Source organism: Cornus florida, unplaced genomic scaffold (genome assembly GCF_030987335.1).
Source record: "Cornus florida cultivar Cherokee Brave unplaced genomic scaffold, ASM3098733v1 CherokeeBrave_3.0.0_Hap2_Chr02, whole genome shotgun sequence".
Classification (NCBI taxonomy): Eukaryota; Viridiplantae; Streptophyta; class Magnoliopsida; order Cornales; family Cornaceae; genus Cornus; species Cornus florida.
In genome coordinates this window covers 50851285-50868837 of record NW_026775572.1, presented here as the reverse complement: position 1 = coordinate 50868837, position 17553 = coordinate 50851285, and the positions used below count along the sequence as shown (strand labels likewise).

General features: G+C 36.5%; 1 protein-coding gene across 1 annotated transcript; it reads left to right on the top strand.

Moving 5' to 3' along the window:
• The first annotated feature begins 266 nt into the window (after positions 1-266).
• On the top strand, positions 267-15956 carry LOC132294959 (potassium transporter 6-like). Its single transcript, XM_059793007.1, has 8 exons — positions 267-858; positions 963-1452; positions 1564-1617; positions 10392-10652; positions 10755-10807; positions 11410-11533; positions 11625-11879; positions 14809-15956. The coding sequence occupies exons 1-8, from the start codon at positions 805-807 to the stop codon at positions 15867-15869; spliced, it is 2352 nt and encodes a 783-aa protein (XP_059648990.1). The 5' UTR covers positions 267-804; the 3' UTR covers positions 15870-15956.
• The last annotated feature ends 1597 nt before the right edge of the window (positions 15957-17553 follow it).

Sequence of the window (17553 nt, the reverse complement as noted above, 5' to 3'; positions counted from 1 at the left end):
TAATTTTAAATACAGGTTGCCCAAGAAATGCCATGTCAAAGCAATTAGGTTATGAAATGAAAGTCTTTTAGTTAGATTAGCATGTGTTGTTTTATTAATGCAAGTAATGGTTGTTATGTGCAAATTGTGCATGTAATGTATTCACCCATCATTTTCAATTTCAATTTCAATTTACACATGTTCAACTCAACTGGTCCAAATCAGAGGGTTCAAAATCGAGATTGTTCCTAACTTCCTATTAACAGTCAAACTCAGATCCATACCCGTTTTGCCTTGCTAGATTGCAGAGCTCGCTCTCTCTCCAAATCTCATTGCCAAGCGTGTGTGAATTCAGATTAAATCCAAAAAATTAAACAACATTGAAAGAGAAACAAACCCATTAAATGAAACAATCGAAATGAGGAACGTAATATCACAAATATTTATCTCTCTGTCTCTAAAATAATAACTGTCATACGCAAAATATTCTAGTCTTATTCTCTGATTCCACGTAGCAAATCACCCCCACGAAACCCATCTCTCTCTCTCCTCTGTGTCCTCTCTCTCTCTCTCTCTGTCTGTGTCTTTTGCAGCACTCTGGTGTGGTGGCTTTTCGTGTTTGTTCTTAATTGATAGTAGTTGAACTGCTATTTACATAACCTCCGGTAAACAATCTAATTTCCTAATAATTACAAGTTGGTGATATACTTTTTTTAGTATATTACTGTTGAATTTCTTTGAAGTTGTTTACCGAGGAGGGTGTTTTCACAAATGGGTCATCGTTGAACCTCTTCAATTGACGATAAAAATGGTTTTTTTGGGGGTATGAGACAACCCATCATGGATCTGGAAAGTGGGTTTTATCAGAATCATGTTAAGGTGAGATGGGTGTGTGTTAATTTTTGTGGTGTTTGATTTTTTGGAACAAACCCATTTCGATTTTGCTGACCATGTTTTGTGTGTGTGTGTTTTTTTTGTTGCAGAAAGAGTCTTGGAGGACAGTCTTGACCTTGGCTTATCAGAGTTTGGGTGTTGTGTATGGAGATTTGAGTACATCTCCTCTGTATGTGTACAAGAGCACATTTGATGAAGACATTGTACACTCAGAGACCAATGAAGAGATTTATGGGGTTTTGTCCTTTGTTTTCTGGACCCTTACACTGGTTCCTCTTCTCAAATATGTGTTCATTGTGCTCAAAGCAGACGATAATGGCGAAGGCGGCACGTTCGCCTTGTATTCGCTGCTATGCCGCCATGCCAGAGTGAGCTCATTGCCCAGTTGCCAATTAGCAGATGAAGAATTGTCAGCCTATAAGAAGGATATTATTACTGGTCCTGCCCAAACAACTTTTGGGTCAAGGTTGAAATCCACACTAGAGAGGCATAGAGTGTTGCAGAGATGCTTGCTTATATTGGCTTTGATTGGGACTTCTATGGTGATTGGTGATGGTGTCCTCACACCTGCTATTTCTGGTATGCCAATAACTCTGGTTCTTGTGGGTTTTACCTATTTTTGGGCTTTTGGGCATTTGTGCTTTTGTTAGTTACTAGGTTTTGATTGATTATTATGGCTGTTTGTTGCAGTGTTTTCTGCAGTCTCCGGTGTCGAGCTTGCTATGTCAAAAGAGCACCATAAATGTAAGTTTCTTCACATTTGTCCTCTTTGAGGCTTTGATTTGGTAGTGTTTTGATATGTCTTCCACTGTGTGGCAATACCCTTCATGATAAGCAGGCAGATAAGTGCACAACAATTGTTAACTTTTGGGTAAACTGTTTATAATCTTTTTTTGATAAGTAGGGGAAACTGTTTATAATCTGATTTGGTTATAGTATGAATTCTTGTTTTCTGGCACTCAATTTCAGTTTTAGTATTAATTTGATCCAACTTTTTCCAATATTTACCAAATTTCCATACTTCATGGCTGAACTTGTTTTCTTTTCCAATAGAAATTTGAAAATCTTTTGCTTCTTTTTATTTGTTTTCTCATTGTGGAAAAGATGACCAACCTAATTTTATCTGGATTGAAGCTCAGTCTCATTTGGCACCTATACTTAAAGAGGCAGTCTAGTGGAAAATTCTGAAACCATTGGACTCTGAAAGGGAGATAGCCATCAACTCAAGATAGCCATCAACTCAAAAACACAAATTATGCCTGTGACTCCCCAACAAAAGTTCTTCGAACCATACATATGAAAATTACTTGATTGCATGGATTTTGTTTATTTCTATCTTTGTAAGATATAACAAAGTTAGTAATTATGTGGTGAAACTCATCATAAAGTGGAGTTCAGTTGGGTTGGTGGTTAGAAGGTGTAACTGATGATACAATAGAGTTTAATTGGTTAAAGTCATTAGTATATTTAACATGTATAGCAGAAAGCTAGAAATTGTCTAAGCATGTTGCTCCATTTATTAGATCATCTGGTTAATTATTTAAATATCAGATACCAATTTCTCATAAATGCTTATAATGACTAATCTTTCTTATGATGCCGCCTTCATCTTGGCTAATGTGTTCGTTTAAACAAATCATTCATTCATCAAGGGCATACCATTATTAATGTGGGGGTTGAAATCTAGAGGTTTTTATGTTACCAGGTCAGCAGGAAGAATTTTGTGGTGGATTGCAGTAGAATACCATCTTCCTTAGGTTGACTTTGACTTGGTGTAATTGTTTCCTGCTGTTGGAAGCATATGGATTGCTTATGCTATGTGTGTCGAATGTGAAGGCGTGTGGAGAAACTTGGTCTTCAGGTCATTATTGGTATTCTGATGTCAGCAGATGGGAAAAACCATAGTTCAACTCAATTATACATGTGGTTTTTCAGCGCAGTGAATGTTCAGGGATAATACATATGATTAGAGGAATTGAGTTTCGGATGTGAAGAATACATAGTACAATAAGTACAGAATGACTCAACAACCTTAACATTGTTTAGGATATAAGGCTTAGTCTACCTGATATGTAACTTGTAAAGATTAGAGCACGACACAGACTCAAAGTCAAGCATTCTAAATTTGGAGTTACATTTACGCCCATGGATTGTGCCACCAAGGAACATGTAAACACTACCAAATTTTAGTAGATGTGTAACACCAATGCCTGTATGAGTGGGACAGACCAACTCAAGTTTACAATGAGTACATTTAATTTTGTAACTTGTAGTGAAGTTAAGCTGCCCTAAATAGTTTGAATTTCTAAGAATAGTAGTCATGTGTAGTTACTGTATAGTTCAACAGATATGCAATTTGCAATTCGGAGTATTGAAAGTCATTACAGTGCGTAGCCACCTAACTTCTCTCCTCACAAAACAGAAAGAAAGGAAAAAATACCTTTCGTAGTTAGTTCAACCTTCACTCATAGACTCCTTGATGAATAATGAAAGTTACAAAGTTCCTCTCAAGTTGAAGTTGAGGTTAATACTTAGCAATTTGTAAACAATATATCTTTCTATTTCTTTATCTTGTATAAGTGTTTGGCACAACTCCATATTTTGATTTTCACATGTCATGTCTTAGGTTGTAATTAATTGACTTGATACTTGGGCACAGTTTCTACTCGTTCCTCTTTGAAAAGAGGGTATTTCTATATTTCATTTTTAAGACTCAGACGAATATACTATTTTGTTGGGACCCATTAGCTTGTGCATAAACCAAACACGAGAAACAAGCTCTAGTTTTAACAGTACAAATCAATTATAACTGAATATGTAGGAGTTTGAAACGATTATAATACAAAGAGACTCAAAATGTCAATATGCTTTATAATCAGTACTATAAATACACCCTCTGCAATTTTTGTAAGTGTTCTTATGTTGTTATATATATTTCAATACCATATTCAAGTATTATTGAGTAAAAAGTTCAATTTAATCAGAATTTGAAAAACTTTTCAGATTCTCTCAATTGTCATCATTAACTAGGATATCAAGAGAAAATTTGGCCCACTTTCAGCTTTTGAGTTTTGTGACAGGACCGATGACTCATGACTAATGGCAAGGTTGCATTAAGATTATTAGTGAGTGAAACCATGATCACATCTACTTATGCATTGTTATTCCTGAACTTTCCATATACCATGTCAAAATCTTTTGACTAGGATATCTTTCACCCTTTAGCACATGGCAGAAGACTTGTGTCGAAAATCTTGACCCTATACTCGATGGCAATTTTAGCCAAGACACCACAATTTTGGACACACATGTTCTGCACCCTGTGATCTTGTTATTACATTGATGATCTGATTAACATCGAATGGGTTACGACATCTTGAATTATTCCCTTTATGATTCAAAACCAGCCTAATAATAAGCAAACCTTAGCTTGAAAATATTATAAATTAGATGCTCGCACATGGACACAACCATAAATTCCCGCAATGGGGCTTGAACAATCACCTCTCTTTGGCGAATAGATGTTATCCCACCCAGGTCAATAGCCCTGTGGTAAAATTCTTTCACAATTAACATTAATGCAATAAGATATATATGTACTTGGTGCTGTAGGTAAGATCTATCATCTCTAATGTATCAACTAACTCATCCCTTTCACACTTGCTTATGGACCTTCTGCAAACCAAAACACTATAAAATCAAAATTAATTGTTGTAATTTGATACCTAACATTCTTTAAAAAATTCCGAAGAACTTCAGAAAATGTTCTTTTGAGACTTAGTAATATGGTCTTGACTGAATAAGGAAAAAAATAAAAGATGAGTTTCATTGTATTATTATAATCCAAAATCTCATTCCATAACTTATGTAGGGGAGCGTTAAATGAGATGTAATAAATGGAGATATCAAAGCACAAATATGAGGGACCTAGAGAGATGATTTGGATGGAGGAGGAGAAGTAGACTAGCCAATGGGATTTATAGTGGAGGTAGGGATGTTTGCCTCCATGACAGATCCTTGATGTTATGGGAGTTAATGTATGAGTTGACTCTCCCTTAGTGTTTGCCCGCCTAGATTTCCTGGGTAATATCCCGAGGTACTCAACAAGGTTGGTCCTTACCTGACACCTAGAGTTATAGGTAGTGATTCCCTTAGATACCTAAGGAATCAAATCTCTCACTTAGCCATGCCTTTGAGTGGCGTGGCGTGACGTGTAAAATTTCTATTCCAAACATTAAATGCATTCCGCTGGGCAACAACAATGGTAGTTGAGGTATTAATGACTCTAACCAGAGCATTAATGATTATTGTAAGGGTCTTTGTCACATCATGTGTTCACCATCCCTTTGGCTAGGCCTATCTATTACTCGTGTTAGGCATTTTCTGACTTCTCATCCACCAATCCAAAATCCTTCAAAGTGTCCCAAATGGTATTCGTAAGTATTCGAGAAGGCCCTAACTTTATCTCGCCCCATGCTTAGCAACTTTGACTCGAAGCTGTGAGTTTCCAAATTGTTGAAGGATTTATATATTTAAGTTACACCCTCTCTAACAACTTAAGCTTTTGGAGTAGATGGTTGTTAACACAAATGTTACAGGTGGTGCTCTCAAGATTTGATGATCTGGTGTGGCGTCAGGTTTTCTTTGGACTCAAGAATTGTAATCTCGAGTTTTGGTAACTTGACGTGATGTTAGGGTTTACTTTAGACTCCAGAGTTATATTCTCGAGGTTTGGTGATTTGGCATGACATCATCGTTTCCCTTTGACTCGAGACAGGCCTTCTTGAAGTTTACTGACCTGGGGCGTCAGGATTTTCTTTTGACTTTTCAAAGAGCCATGTGGTTGGTTCGTTGGGTCATCTTAGATCATGTTGGTGATGCTTGTTTTGACTTTTCAACGTGCCATGTGGTTGACGCTATGTGACACCTACATTTAGTCTCCCTACGCGCATGACACTTCATGTAAGGGGTGCGCGTGCATAGATGACGCTCTATTTGACGTGAGTGAAACGATGGTTTGAGTTATTATTATCGTAGTTTTTTTGTTTGAGTGGCCCTTTGAGTTCTGAGGTGTATTTAATATCGTGTGTTTTCATGTAGTAATGTGTTTTGAAAAAGAAAGGTCTGGCGGCAGCTTTATCTTCTTCTTCCCTCTCTAGTTGTCCTCTATTGCAGTGTGAGACAAAGGAAGGAGATTTGCAGAGGGCTTTCTTTGTGCTGTTTACATCAAAACACTCCATCGAGATGTTAACACACCCAAACCATCAAGATCTCAAGGAATAGATAGTGAACAAAACATCCTCACTACCCTCGTCAACCTCAGGTATCCCTCGTTCTCCGGCGACGACAACACTAAATCTGTCCAGTCATCCCAAAAATAACTAGGATTGGGATGACTCGTAAAATCAATGAATGAGTATGGAAACTGCCCTTGTTTAATATTAAATCAAAGCACCGAGTCCACCGGAATACGCAGTCCCACATCCAACTCCGCCTCCTCTTATAGTAACCCAACCTCCTCTAATGGCAGCCCCTCCTCCCCAAAACGATCAGCATGATATAAAAGAATAGTGCTCCCCAAAGAACAGCACCCTATGCCACTCCACATCCAGCCGAAAACGAGGAGGGGACTGGTCCTTTTTACTCAATTTGCTCTTCGGCATTTACCAAATGGCGAATGAACATAACATAAAATGCTTACAGAAACAGCACAAAGAAAGCCTTCTACAAATCTCCCTCTTTTATGTCATACTTCAACAATGGACAACTAGAGATGGAAGAAGAAGATAAAGCTATTGCCTGACCGTTTCTTTTTTGTCTTTTTCAAAATGCATGACTACATGAATCTATGCACGCGCACCCCTTCACATAAAGCGCCACGTGCGCAAAGGGACTAAATGTAGGTGTCGCATAGCGTCAGCCATGTGACACATTGAAAAGTCAAAACAAACATCGCCAATATGGCCTAAGATGACCCAACGAAGTAGCCATATGGCTCTTTGAAAAGTCAAAAGAAAGCCCTGACGCACCACGCCAGACCAGTAAACCTCGAGAAGACCTATCTTGAGTCAAAAGAAAACCTTGACGTCATGCCAAGTCACTATACCTTGAGATCACAACTCTCGAGTCTAAAAAGAACCCTGACGTCACGCCAGATCACTAAACCTCGAGAGTACAACTCTCGAGTCTAAAGAAAACCCTGACGTCACGCTAAGTAGCCAAACTTCGAGAGTACAATTCTTGAGTCCAAAGAAAACTTTGACGTCGGGCCAGGTCATCAAATCTTGAGAACACCACCTACAATAGGTGGAACCTCACAACCTTGAGTCAAAGTTGCTAAGTATGGAATGAGATAAAGGTAGGGCCTTCTTGAATACGTATGACTACATTTGGGACACTTTGAAGGATTTTTTATTGTGGATAAGAAGTCTGAAAATGCCTAACTCAAGTAATAAGCCTAGCTAAAGGGATGGTGAACACATGCTATGACAAAGACCCTTACAATCACCATTAATGCTCTGACTAGAGTCATTAATACCTCAACTACTGCTGTTGTTGCCCAACCGAATGCATTTAATGTTTGCATTAGAAATTTAACAAGCCACACCAATCAAAGGCATGGCTAAGTGAGAGATTTGACTCCTTAAGTGTCTAAGGGAATCATTACTTGTGACTCTAGGCACCAGGTAAGGACCAACCTCGTCGAGTACCTCTAAGTATTACCCAGGAAACTCTGTTACATGGACTCTTCAAAAGTAGTGAAGTATCCGTATCAGACACGTATTCCTCAGACACGGGTATGGGATATGTGTTTGACACTTTTGGTTGAACATGTACTTAAAAAGCATATCCTATCATTTAATTACATTATATTATTACTTTAAAATGAGTTAAATGCCTATATTGAACATTATATTAGATAAAAACATTACTTTACTCTAGAAAATAAAATAAAATAATTACTAAAATGAATATTTAGCCGTGTCCGTGTGTCCTTCTGTTTGGAGATTTGACATGTTCGACGCATGGATATATACCCGAGTCTGACACCCGTACCCGAGTCCATGTAACATAGCCAGGAAACCTAGGACTATAAATACGATTATCAAGGCAAGCATTAAGGGCAGAGTGAACTCATACATTAGCATCAAGGATCTGTCACGGAGGCAAACATACATACCTCCACCTTAAATCCCATTGGCCAGTCTACTTCTCTCCCTTCATCCAGATCATCTCTCTTGGTCCCTCATATTTGCATTTTGATATCTCCATTTATTACATCTCATTTAGTGCTCCAGTAAAGAACCCCTATAACTTACTGTTCTACTTACCATTTTTAAATTAGTTTCTTTAAGCCTAGTCACCACAAGCTTCATATGGTTATGTAATAGACTACCACTACTCTATTAAAAAAGCTACAAGTGGGAAGACCACAGGTGTCAATTCAATACGACATTCCCATCATAGATCATATGTGCTAGATCAGTTTTGGTGCTCTAACATGAGTATGTGGTTTAGTATTTAGAAGTTTTCAATTAAGAAAGTATATATCAAAACTACATGTTGTTTATATCATAAGTTAAATTGTTACAATATAAGTTTCCCATTGTTTGGAAGACATTATAGTCTCTATAATAGTCATTAGATGCAAAGATACTTAAGTTGAGGGATTTCATAACGATAGGCTCCATATAGGAGACAAATTAATAAATCAAGTTCATCGCCACTACTAGAAGTTGCTATCTTTTAGTGTCACGGATTACAGAAGGAAGTAGTATACACATTGCATGAACATCAATTTGTGTCCAAACAAAATGTTCGTTGGCCATTAACAATAAATGGTATCTTGAGATTTGAGGTTTAGACATTATCTTTTGGCATTGTGAAAGACTACTCGTTCCAAGAGAGAAACCCAACGATCTCATGGATTAGGATGCGTGACATGTACAAATGTATAAAAGATCATGATTATCTTGGCAATACTGCTCAGTCTCCTCCACAACGTTGATGATGGACAAGAGAGCAATAGACCTTAGAGCCAATTTGATATCTTTTCAAGTAGGTTCACAGAAAATAAATAATAATCACAAATATACATGCGATGATAAAGTGCCAATCGAGGTCATTTGTCTAACTGGATTGGTTCCAATCAAGTTCGGATATATACTTATTTGGACTGTGCAACTGAAACATCAGTTATCCCTGACTGGTTTTGGGGAAAATTGCCTCCTGATATTGTATTATATGGTCCCAATAACACTGCAGTTGCATGCATTCAGGGCAAAGATTTATAGTATATATATTTACCTTCAGTACATATCAGTGGAAGTTTGAAACTTATGCTATAATATTGTAACTACTGTGAAGCAATATTTTTAATGGCTACGTTGTTGATGAATATATATATTTTTGAAAGGTACCTTGTTGATGAATTGCTAATGCTTGTTGTTAGCTGTTTTTTATACTGGGTGCTCCTATTTTAACTGAAACTCGTTTGACTGATCAAATTGTCTTTTGAAATACATTGAAATTTTTTTTTTTTTTTTTGATAACTAAAAGATTGTATAAAAAGCGTCCAAAAGGGGAACGCATCCCTCAAAAGCTACACAAGGCCAAATAGGGCCTCTAAACCCTCAAAGACTCCAAAAAAATCTACAAGTTCCTCCAAGGATTTACAATACCTCCCTAGAACCCAACAAAAAAGAGTACTAATAATAGAAAGCTTCAACATCCCAATAGGATTCTCCTTTACTTCGAAGGATCTCCTATTTCTTTCAAGCCATAAGCTCCACCAGACGCATAAAGGTGTAACCCTCCAGAAATCACAAACTTGTGCCCCCACTTTACAACCTCTCCAAGCCTCAACCAAGTCTCTAGAAGATCTGGGCATAACCCACTGAACCCACCCCAAACAAACCCAACATCAACATCCAGCAATCTCGAGTCAAAGGGCAATGCAAAAGAAGATGATCAACCGTTTCTTCGTCATTCTTGCACATGAAACACCAATTGACCACAATCTGATTTATCCTCCTAAGTTTATCCTGAGTCAAAATCTTCCCCAAGACGGAGGTCCACTATTAAAATTAGCATGTTCTGTGGCAAAATTCCCATTGAAATTTGTTTCTGATCTTAAATAAATTTCCAATATTAAAATTAGCATCCGTATCACAACCGATGTAGACCAAGTTATAAGAACACTGAATTTTTTGAAAATTTTATTGTTTTCAAAATTTAAAGTATGTTTATTTATGTATTAAATGCATGATCGTAGATTTTGGTCAATTTTGCAATCTAAAAGTCCTATACTGGAAATTTCAGGATACTGGTCCTAAAACATAAACTTTTTTGCTTGTTCTTTAATGCTGACATAAACAACTGTCTTTATGGCTTCACCTCAATGTTTTTGATCATGTAATTACGTTTCATCTAAACCTAATATTCATTTATTGTTCCATTATTCTAGATGACATGAATCTAGTTTAATTATGCATCTAAAAAATTCGGTTATTTTGCAGATGTAGAAGTTCCAGTTGCATGTATCATACTGATAGGCTTGTTTGCCCTTCAACATTATGGCACCCACAGGGTTGGATTCTTGTTTGCACCTGTGGTCATAACGTGGCTTTTATGCATCAGTACTATTGGTTTATATAATATTATTCATTGGAATCCTCATGTGTATCAAGCACTCTCTCCATATTACATGTACAAATTTTTGAAGAAAACCCAAAGAGGTGGTTGGATGTCCTTGGGTGGGATCCTGTTATGTATAACAGGTAAGTATACATTTATCATGATTGAATCTACTTCCTAAGCGGGAATATTTCCTTTTTCTTTTTCTTTTTGGATTCCCTAATGCACATCTTTTTTTTGTCCAGGTTCAGAAGCTATGTTTGCTGATCTAGGACACTTTTCGCAGTTGTCAATTAAGGTATTTATTTTTCAGAAAATTAATTTTATAACCTCTGAGGTTTTTGCAGTCTGAATTTACTTGGCATTTGTTATTTGTTCCCTTGTTTTTTTTTTTTTCACTATTAATATTAGTGCTAGTACTTTATTATTCCTATGCCAAATAAAAACAGCATTTTTATTTATATGCCAATTATTTATTTCTTAAAAGTCATGTTTTTCAATGGTGATATAACAGTCAACGCAACATAGCCTTGGCCTAACTATTTGGAATTGATAATATGAATCCGATTTTGTCTTGCTACTCTAAGGCCATAACTCAGTCAAATCACAATCTCTCATATCTTTCCATCTCCACTTATGTTGATTTTTATTTTTTGCTTCCCTTACATTACCTTCAATGTGGACCAATTATCTGATGATTTCAACAATTCAAAGAAAAAAATCATTTTTCTCTTTTTAAATAAAATATCTCAACTTTACAGACAACATCCATTAAAAATATAATTTACGGTTTCCTAAATATTAATTTCTGGATTGGTTTTATGTAACTTGGTATCATTTAAAAAACGGCTCCTTTGTACCCCAGGCAGCTTTGGTTAATGCCTAGTCATGCTTCTGCAGATTGCTTTCACATTTGTGGTTTATCCATCCTTGATTCTTGCATATATGGGGCAAGCTGCTTATTTATCTCGGCACCATGTTGTCGAAAATGATTATCGGATTGGATTTTATGTTTCTGTACCAGGTAGGTACTTTTAGTTGCTGCTTATTAGAGAAAAAGTATATATATTAATGCTTGTTTCAACTAAAACAGATATCTCACATTAATGTGTCAGAGAAATTAAGATGGCCAGTTCTTGCAATTGCCATACTTGCTGCAGTGGTGGGAAGTCAAGCCATCATCACTGGAACATTTTCAATCATCAAGCAATGCTCTGCTCTGGGTTGCTTCCCAAAAGTCAAAATAGTCCACACATCGTCGAAAATACATGGCCAGATTTACATCCCAGAGGTCAACTGGATCTTAATGCTATTATGTTTGGCTGTTACTATTGGTTTCAGAGACACAAGACGCATGGGTAATGCTTCAGGTATGATGGTGAGATCAAAGTATGCACAAATTATATATGAGTGAATGATAATTCCATTAGATTTATTCTGCTTATCATTCTACCTTCTAGGCAAAAAGAAAAAAAACAACTAATTCAATACTGCATGGGCAGAAATTTAGTTTTTCCTTTGCTTTGTGGAGGGAGCAAGTGCACGTGCTTTTTTGTTCGAGTAAACATTTTTGCAAGTGCTTACTTTAGGAACTAAATCAGGAAAAAGAGGGAGAAAAAGAAGGAGCACCACTTGTGGTGCATGTGTAGTGGTTAAGAAGCCATAAACCACCATTAATTGGGCCCTAGCTGGAGACTTCTCGTGCTACTAATTCTCATTGTGCATTGATTTTGGATTTTCTTTAATTTGATGACTTCTCCCGGCATTTACCATGGAAGAATTTTCCACTCAGTTAAGCCTGACTTTTGAGGAGTGAAGATGAGTAGGGCCAAGCCTGATTTGGCGGGTGGTTGAAGTTAGCATGTTAGGTAAGAATATATAGTCAAAGGGAAACTGCTTAAAACCGGACAGGTTTGATTGGGTTGATGAATTTATGTTTCAGTCTTCAGACCTGCAGACCATCAGGCTTGTGTGGGTTTTAAAAGGATCCACTCAACTTGGGCACCACTTTCCATACCAGCTTCAACCTAGATTTGGGTTGAAATCGGTTGGCATATCAGATCAAGGTTCTCCCCTACGTCTTCCATTATATGAACAACATAAAATGTTATCTCACTGGTAGGATCATCATATGAACCATTGAACTTCAAACGTATCTATCAGAAAAAATATAATATAAATAATTGTAAAACAAGAAAGTGAATAGAATTGACTTTTTTTAGGGGTTAAGGAGATGAGCTTAATGTTTTGTGTCAGGATATTAAGTCATGCATTGGAAAGCTTTTACACAAATCAAGAGTTGTAAGATTCAAAAATTATCTTGATTTGTTGTCTACAACCAGAGGAGATGCTGAAAATGAAGAACAGCGATGAACATGTGATATTTTCATCAAAGTCAATCACATATCTAGGATCAAGGAAAGGTGAGACCTTAGCGGATATAGTAATCTAGGTTGGAATGATTTATAGATGAATGGACCTTCTATAGCTGGGTTTGATCTTTAGAAGGCTTAAATTTGAAGTTTTTGACATTTTACAAGAATTAAGCTTATTGATCGATTGAAAATTTGATGTGTCAATCAAACATTGTTGAACAGATTTTTAATTTGAAAATAATTAGATACGAGTAAAGCTTTGGTTTCTCAAATAATCACTTGAACTAACTTAAATGAGCTTCGATGTGTCGAACCTATCAACCACATCAGTTGAAGGCTACAACTATTATTGTTTTGAAAACTCTCAATAATCAGTCTTATTTTATTTTCATTTTTCATATAGGTATATTGGCTACAAATATGTGATTATAGACAGTCTAGGATATATCTCTTCTTGTCTCTTTGCACATTATTGAGAGTTAAATGTTTTAGAGAGAGAGCTTTGAGAATCAATCTGGGATTTGAATAGAACACCAGACTATGTGATTGAGAGATGCAAAGCAAGGAGCAAATCAAAGATTTATAAATCAATCATCACCAGATTATTTCTGAAGAACAAGGATTTGAACAACCACAGGGAGCAAGCTTGTGGGTGATCATGTTTGTTGACTGGTAACCATAAGTTTGAGGAGGATCGTCTGGTGTGAGTTTAGGTCAAATGTAATCAGGGGCTTCTTGGGATTATTTTTTGGAATCTTAGTGTAATCACGAATCATTTTCATTTTGATAGTCTCTGCGATTACAAGGAGGGGCTTCTTGGGATTATTGTCTGGAAGCTTAGTATGTACTCACGAATGGGCGGTTAGCCTAATGGTATAACCTTCCTATCTTCAAAGAGGAGGGGAGGGGTTCGAGCCACGGCATAATAATAATAATAATAAAAGGTAAAAATCTTAGTGTGTAATCTCTAAACCATAGTGGATTGTTCATGTCTGCACTGGGAGTCTCATGGTTTTTCTTTTCTATGATTTTTCACTTAAAACTTGTGTCTGCTTTATATATATATATATATTGACTTCTTTATGTGTTCGTGATTGTGATTGAGACATGTGGACAACTAAGTAACTGAAAATTGGGCAAAAATAAACATTAGGTATTGTATGAAAAGTATTTACATAAGATCTATTCACCCCCTGTGCGGACTTGTCTTATCAAACCTAGGGTAATACTGGCTTATTCCCTCATTAGGATATATAACATGTGTTGGCATGTGGTGGTATACTTCAGCAAAAAATGGAATCGTGTGCATTTTTATCTGTGTTGTGCATATTTTTGGATTCTTAGTATAATAAGAAGTCAATGAAGGAGCAAAGAAACTGATCTGATTCTTATTAGATGATAAAAGGAAAATATCTGGCTCCCAACAAGTAATGCAAGAGAATTTTTTTTTTGTTGGGGGGGGGGGGGGGAGGGGATATTCGGTGGATTTCTTATGGGCTTAAAAGATCGAAAAAATAATAAAATAAAAAATTGGGCACATTAAATCTCACCTAAAAAAGCGAGGTATTTAGAATCACTTGGAGAAGTACTAGACACTAAAATTCGAGTAAGGCTGTAGGTCAACCTCATACTTTGCTGTTCTCCCTTTCTCTCCATTTCTTCTCCATTAATAATCTGATTAAATTTATCAAGCATTCCATTCTTCTCTTCTTTCTTCTTCGTCTATTATTTTCCTCTTTTCTTCTCCTTTTAAATGGTGTGGATCTTTCTGCATACTTAAGAAGAACATATTCACTATGAGCATCTCTTATCTGTTGAACAGGTTGCTAAATTTTAAAGGGACTCAATCAAATTAAACCATATCTAATTATCGTATTGGTTGTGGCCATTTCTAATTCCATGTTTTTTCTTGCTTTTGGATCAGGTTTAGCAGTTATAACTGTCATGCTGGTCACCACCTGCCTAATGTCTCTGGTGATTGTTTTATGCTGGAACCAGAGCGTCTTCCTCGCAATTTGCTTCGTGTTCTTCTTTGGGGCAATAGAGGCTCTCTATTTCTCTGCTTCTCTAATCAAGTTTCTTGAAGGAGCATGGGTCCCCATTGCCCTTGCATTCATCTTCATGATGGTCATGTATATTTGGCATTATGGAACCCTAAAAAAATATGAGTTTGATGTCCAAAATAAGGTCTCTGTGGACTGGCTACTCAGCTTGGGTCCGAGCCTAGGCATTGTTCGGGTTCGCGGAATTGGCCTCATACACACTGAGCTAGTGTCTGGGATCCCAGCAATCTTCTCCCACTTTGTGACCAACCTTCCAGCCTTCCACCAGGTCTTAATTTTTCTCTGTATTAAATCTGTCCCGATTCCCCATGTAAAACACGAGGAACGGTTCCTTGTGGGTCATGTTGGCCCAAGAGAGTATAGGCTCTATAGGTGCATTGTGCGATATGGTTATCGTGATGCTCACAAGGATGACATGGAGTTTGAGAAAGATCTTGTATGTAGTATCGCTGAGTTTATACGGACAGGAACGGCCACGGCCAATGGTGAGAGTGAAAATTTGTCAAAGGAGGATGAAGAAATGGCCGTTGTTGGGACGCCTTCAACCCATCCTAAAGGGATTCAAATGTGTGATGACGATATGAACAACACACACTGTGCTAGCACGTCAGAGCTTAGGGAGATACGTTCTCCACCGGTGATCCAACCAAGGAAAAGGGTAAGATTTTTGATACCCGAGAGTCCTAAAATCGACAAGGACGTGCAGGAGGAGCTGGGAGAACTAATGGAAGCTAGAGAAGCTGGAATGGCTTACATTTTGGGGCATTCATATGTAAGAGCTAAGCAAGGGTCTAGCCTAGTAAAGAAGCTTGTTGTTAATATTGGGTATGAATTTCTGAGGAGAAATTCTAGGGCACCCACCTATGCATTAAGTGTACCTCATGCATCTACTCTAGAAGTGGGAATGGTTTACCATGTATGATTTTGGTTACAGACCACAAATAGTATATAATATATTCTGTAAATGTGTCGGTAATTTTGTGCTATAGATGGAGAGAGTTCCCTAGGACTTCTGAGATTTTCTAGGTGCAGTGCCCCATTTTTATTTATTTATTTATTTTGAAACATGAAATTGCCCAATAAATAACGCCATAAACCCTACGATAATCAGAATAATCTCCATCAGCCCAGGCTCCTTTTTTTTTTTTTTTTTTCATACTCTCAATTAACCAACACTTTGTCTTCAAAAATGCAAGTACTGTAAAAAATGCAAGTACTGTAAAAGCTTTTGAAGACAAAGTGTTGGTTAATTGAGAGTATGAGACTTGGAGCTATGTGTATCAGGCCCCTCTGCCCAGCCTGGCATTGTGATGTTTATTGTAATATATTGTGTGTGTGTGTATATATATATATATATATATATATAAGAACTGGAAAGAAAAAATGCAAGTACTGTAAAAGCTTTTGAAGACAAGTGTTGGTTAATTGAGAGTATGAGACTAGGAGCTATGTGTATCAGGCCCCTCTGCCCAGCCTGGCATTGTGATGTTTATTGTAATATCTTGTGTGTGTGTGTGTGTGTGTGTATATATATATATAAACAACTCCGTACTTTATAAATGTCGTAATGAAATATATGCAAAGAAAAGTATATTATCATTTACTCCAAAATTGAATTTTCTCAATGAGGGTAGGACTTGGTCTCCCATATGGGTAGCAAAGCGTTGATATACAGACCAACCAAGGCTTCTTCCATTCAACGTTAAGAACTTCTACAAAACTTTTTATATTGGGTTATGATGTAAATATTTTTCTAAATAAAAATATATAAGGTTTAGACAAATAACAAACGAGTTTATCATACCATTCATGTTTTTTTTTTTTTGACTTCATTGAGTTTTAGTGTGTGTTCAAAGACGGTATTTTATTTTTTGCCGACCATATTTTATTAAATAACAATTTTACCCTTTTCTTTTATGAAAGGACAATAGGGTAAATTATACTAATCTCTCCTGAAGTTCGAACAAACGAAAGCGAATTATCATATTAACAAATATTTGTAATATAATATATTAGAGTATTATGATATAAGGGCATTTGACTTTTCACACTATGAACAAATAGTAAACACTAAATGATCTAATTTCTTATAATTTGTCCAAATTTCACGAGCCGCCAGTATAATTTACAGTTTCATTTTAACATGCAGCACATGTGAGTAGTATCATCATCAAGTTGATGTGAACATTGCTTTAGTCTGAATAGGTACGTTGTTTCTCTCTCATACATGTCAGTTTGATTCAAAAATTCTAATGATCCATTGAAATGCATTATTGAATAGAATATCAATAATGTGAAAAAACAATAGATGCATGTATATATTGAAAATGGCACTTGCAGAAGCTAATATAACCTAAAGGGGTGAAGAACTCTATTTTGCTATGTAAAATGATTTTAACATTGATGATCACCAAATTGAAATATTAACCTAATTAATTAATTAACCCAGTACAAGCAAGGAATAAAAAAATAAAGTAAAAAGTAGGGGATAATAAATTTTTAAGCGAAAAAATCAACTGAAAAAAAAGTTGATCCAGTGTATTGGTGCAAGTTGGTTATATCACAAAATGCCACACCTATGCAACAACTTAAAAAAAAGTTATATA

Coding starts and splice junctions, on each gene's coding strand:
- LOC132294959 (XM_059793007.1), top strand. CDS start 805: ATGAGACAACCCATCATGGATCTGGAAAGTGGGTTTTATCAGAATCAT. Junction 1,453..1,563: donor CCTCACACCTGCTATTTCTG/GTATGCCAATAA, acceptor TGTTTGTTGCAG/TGTTTTCTGCAGTCTCCGGT. Junction 1,618..10,391: donor GTCAAAAGAGCACCATAAAT/GTAAGTTTCTTC, acceptor GTTATTTTGCAG/ATGTAGAAGTTCCAGTTGCA.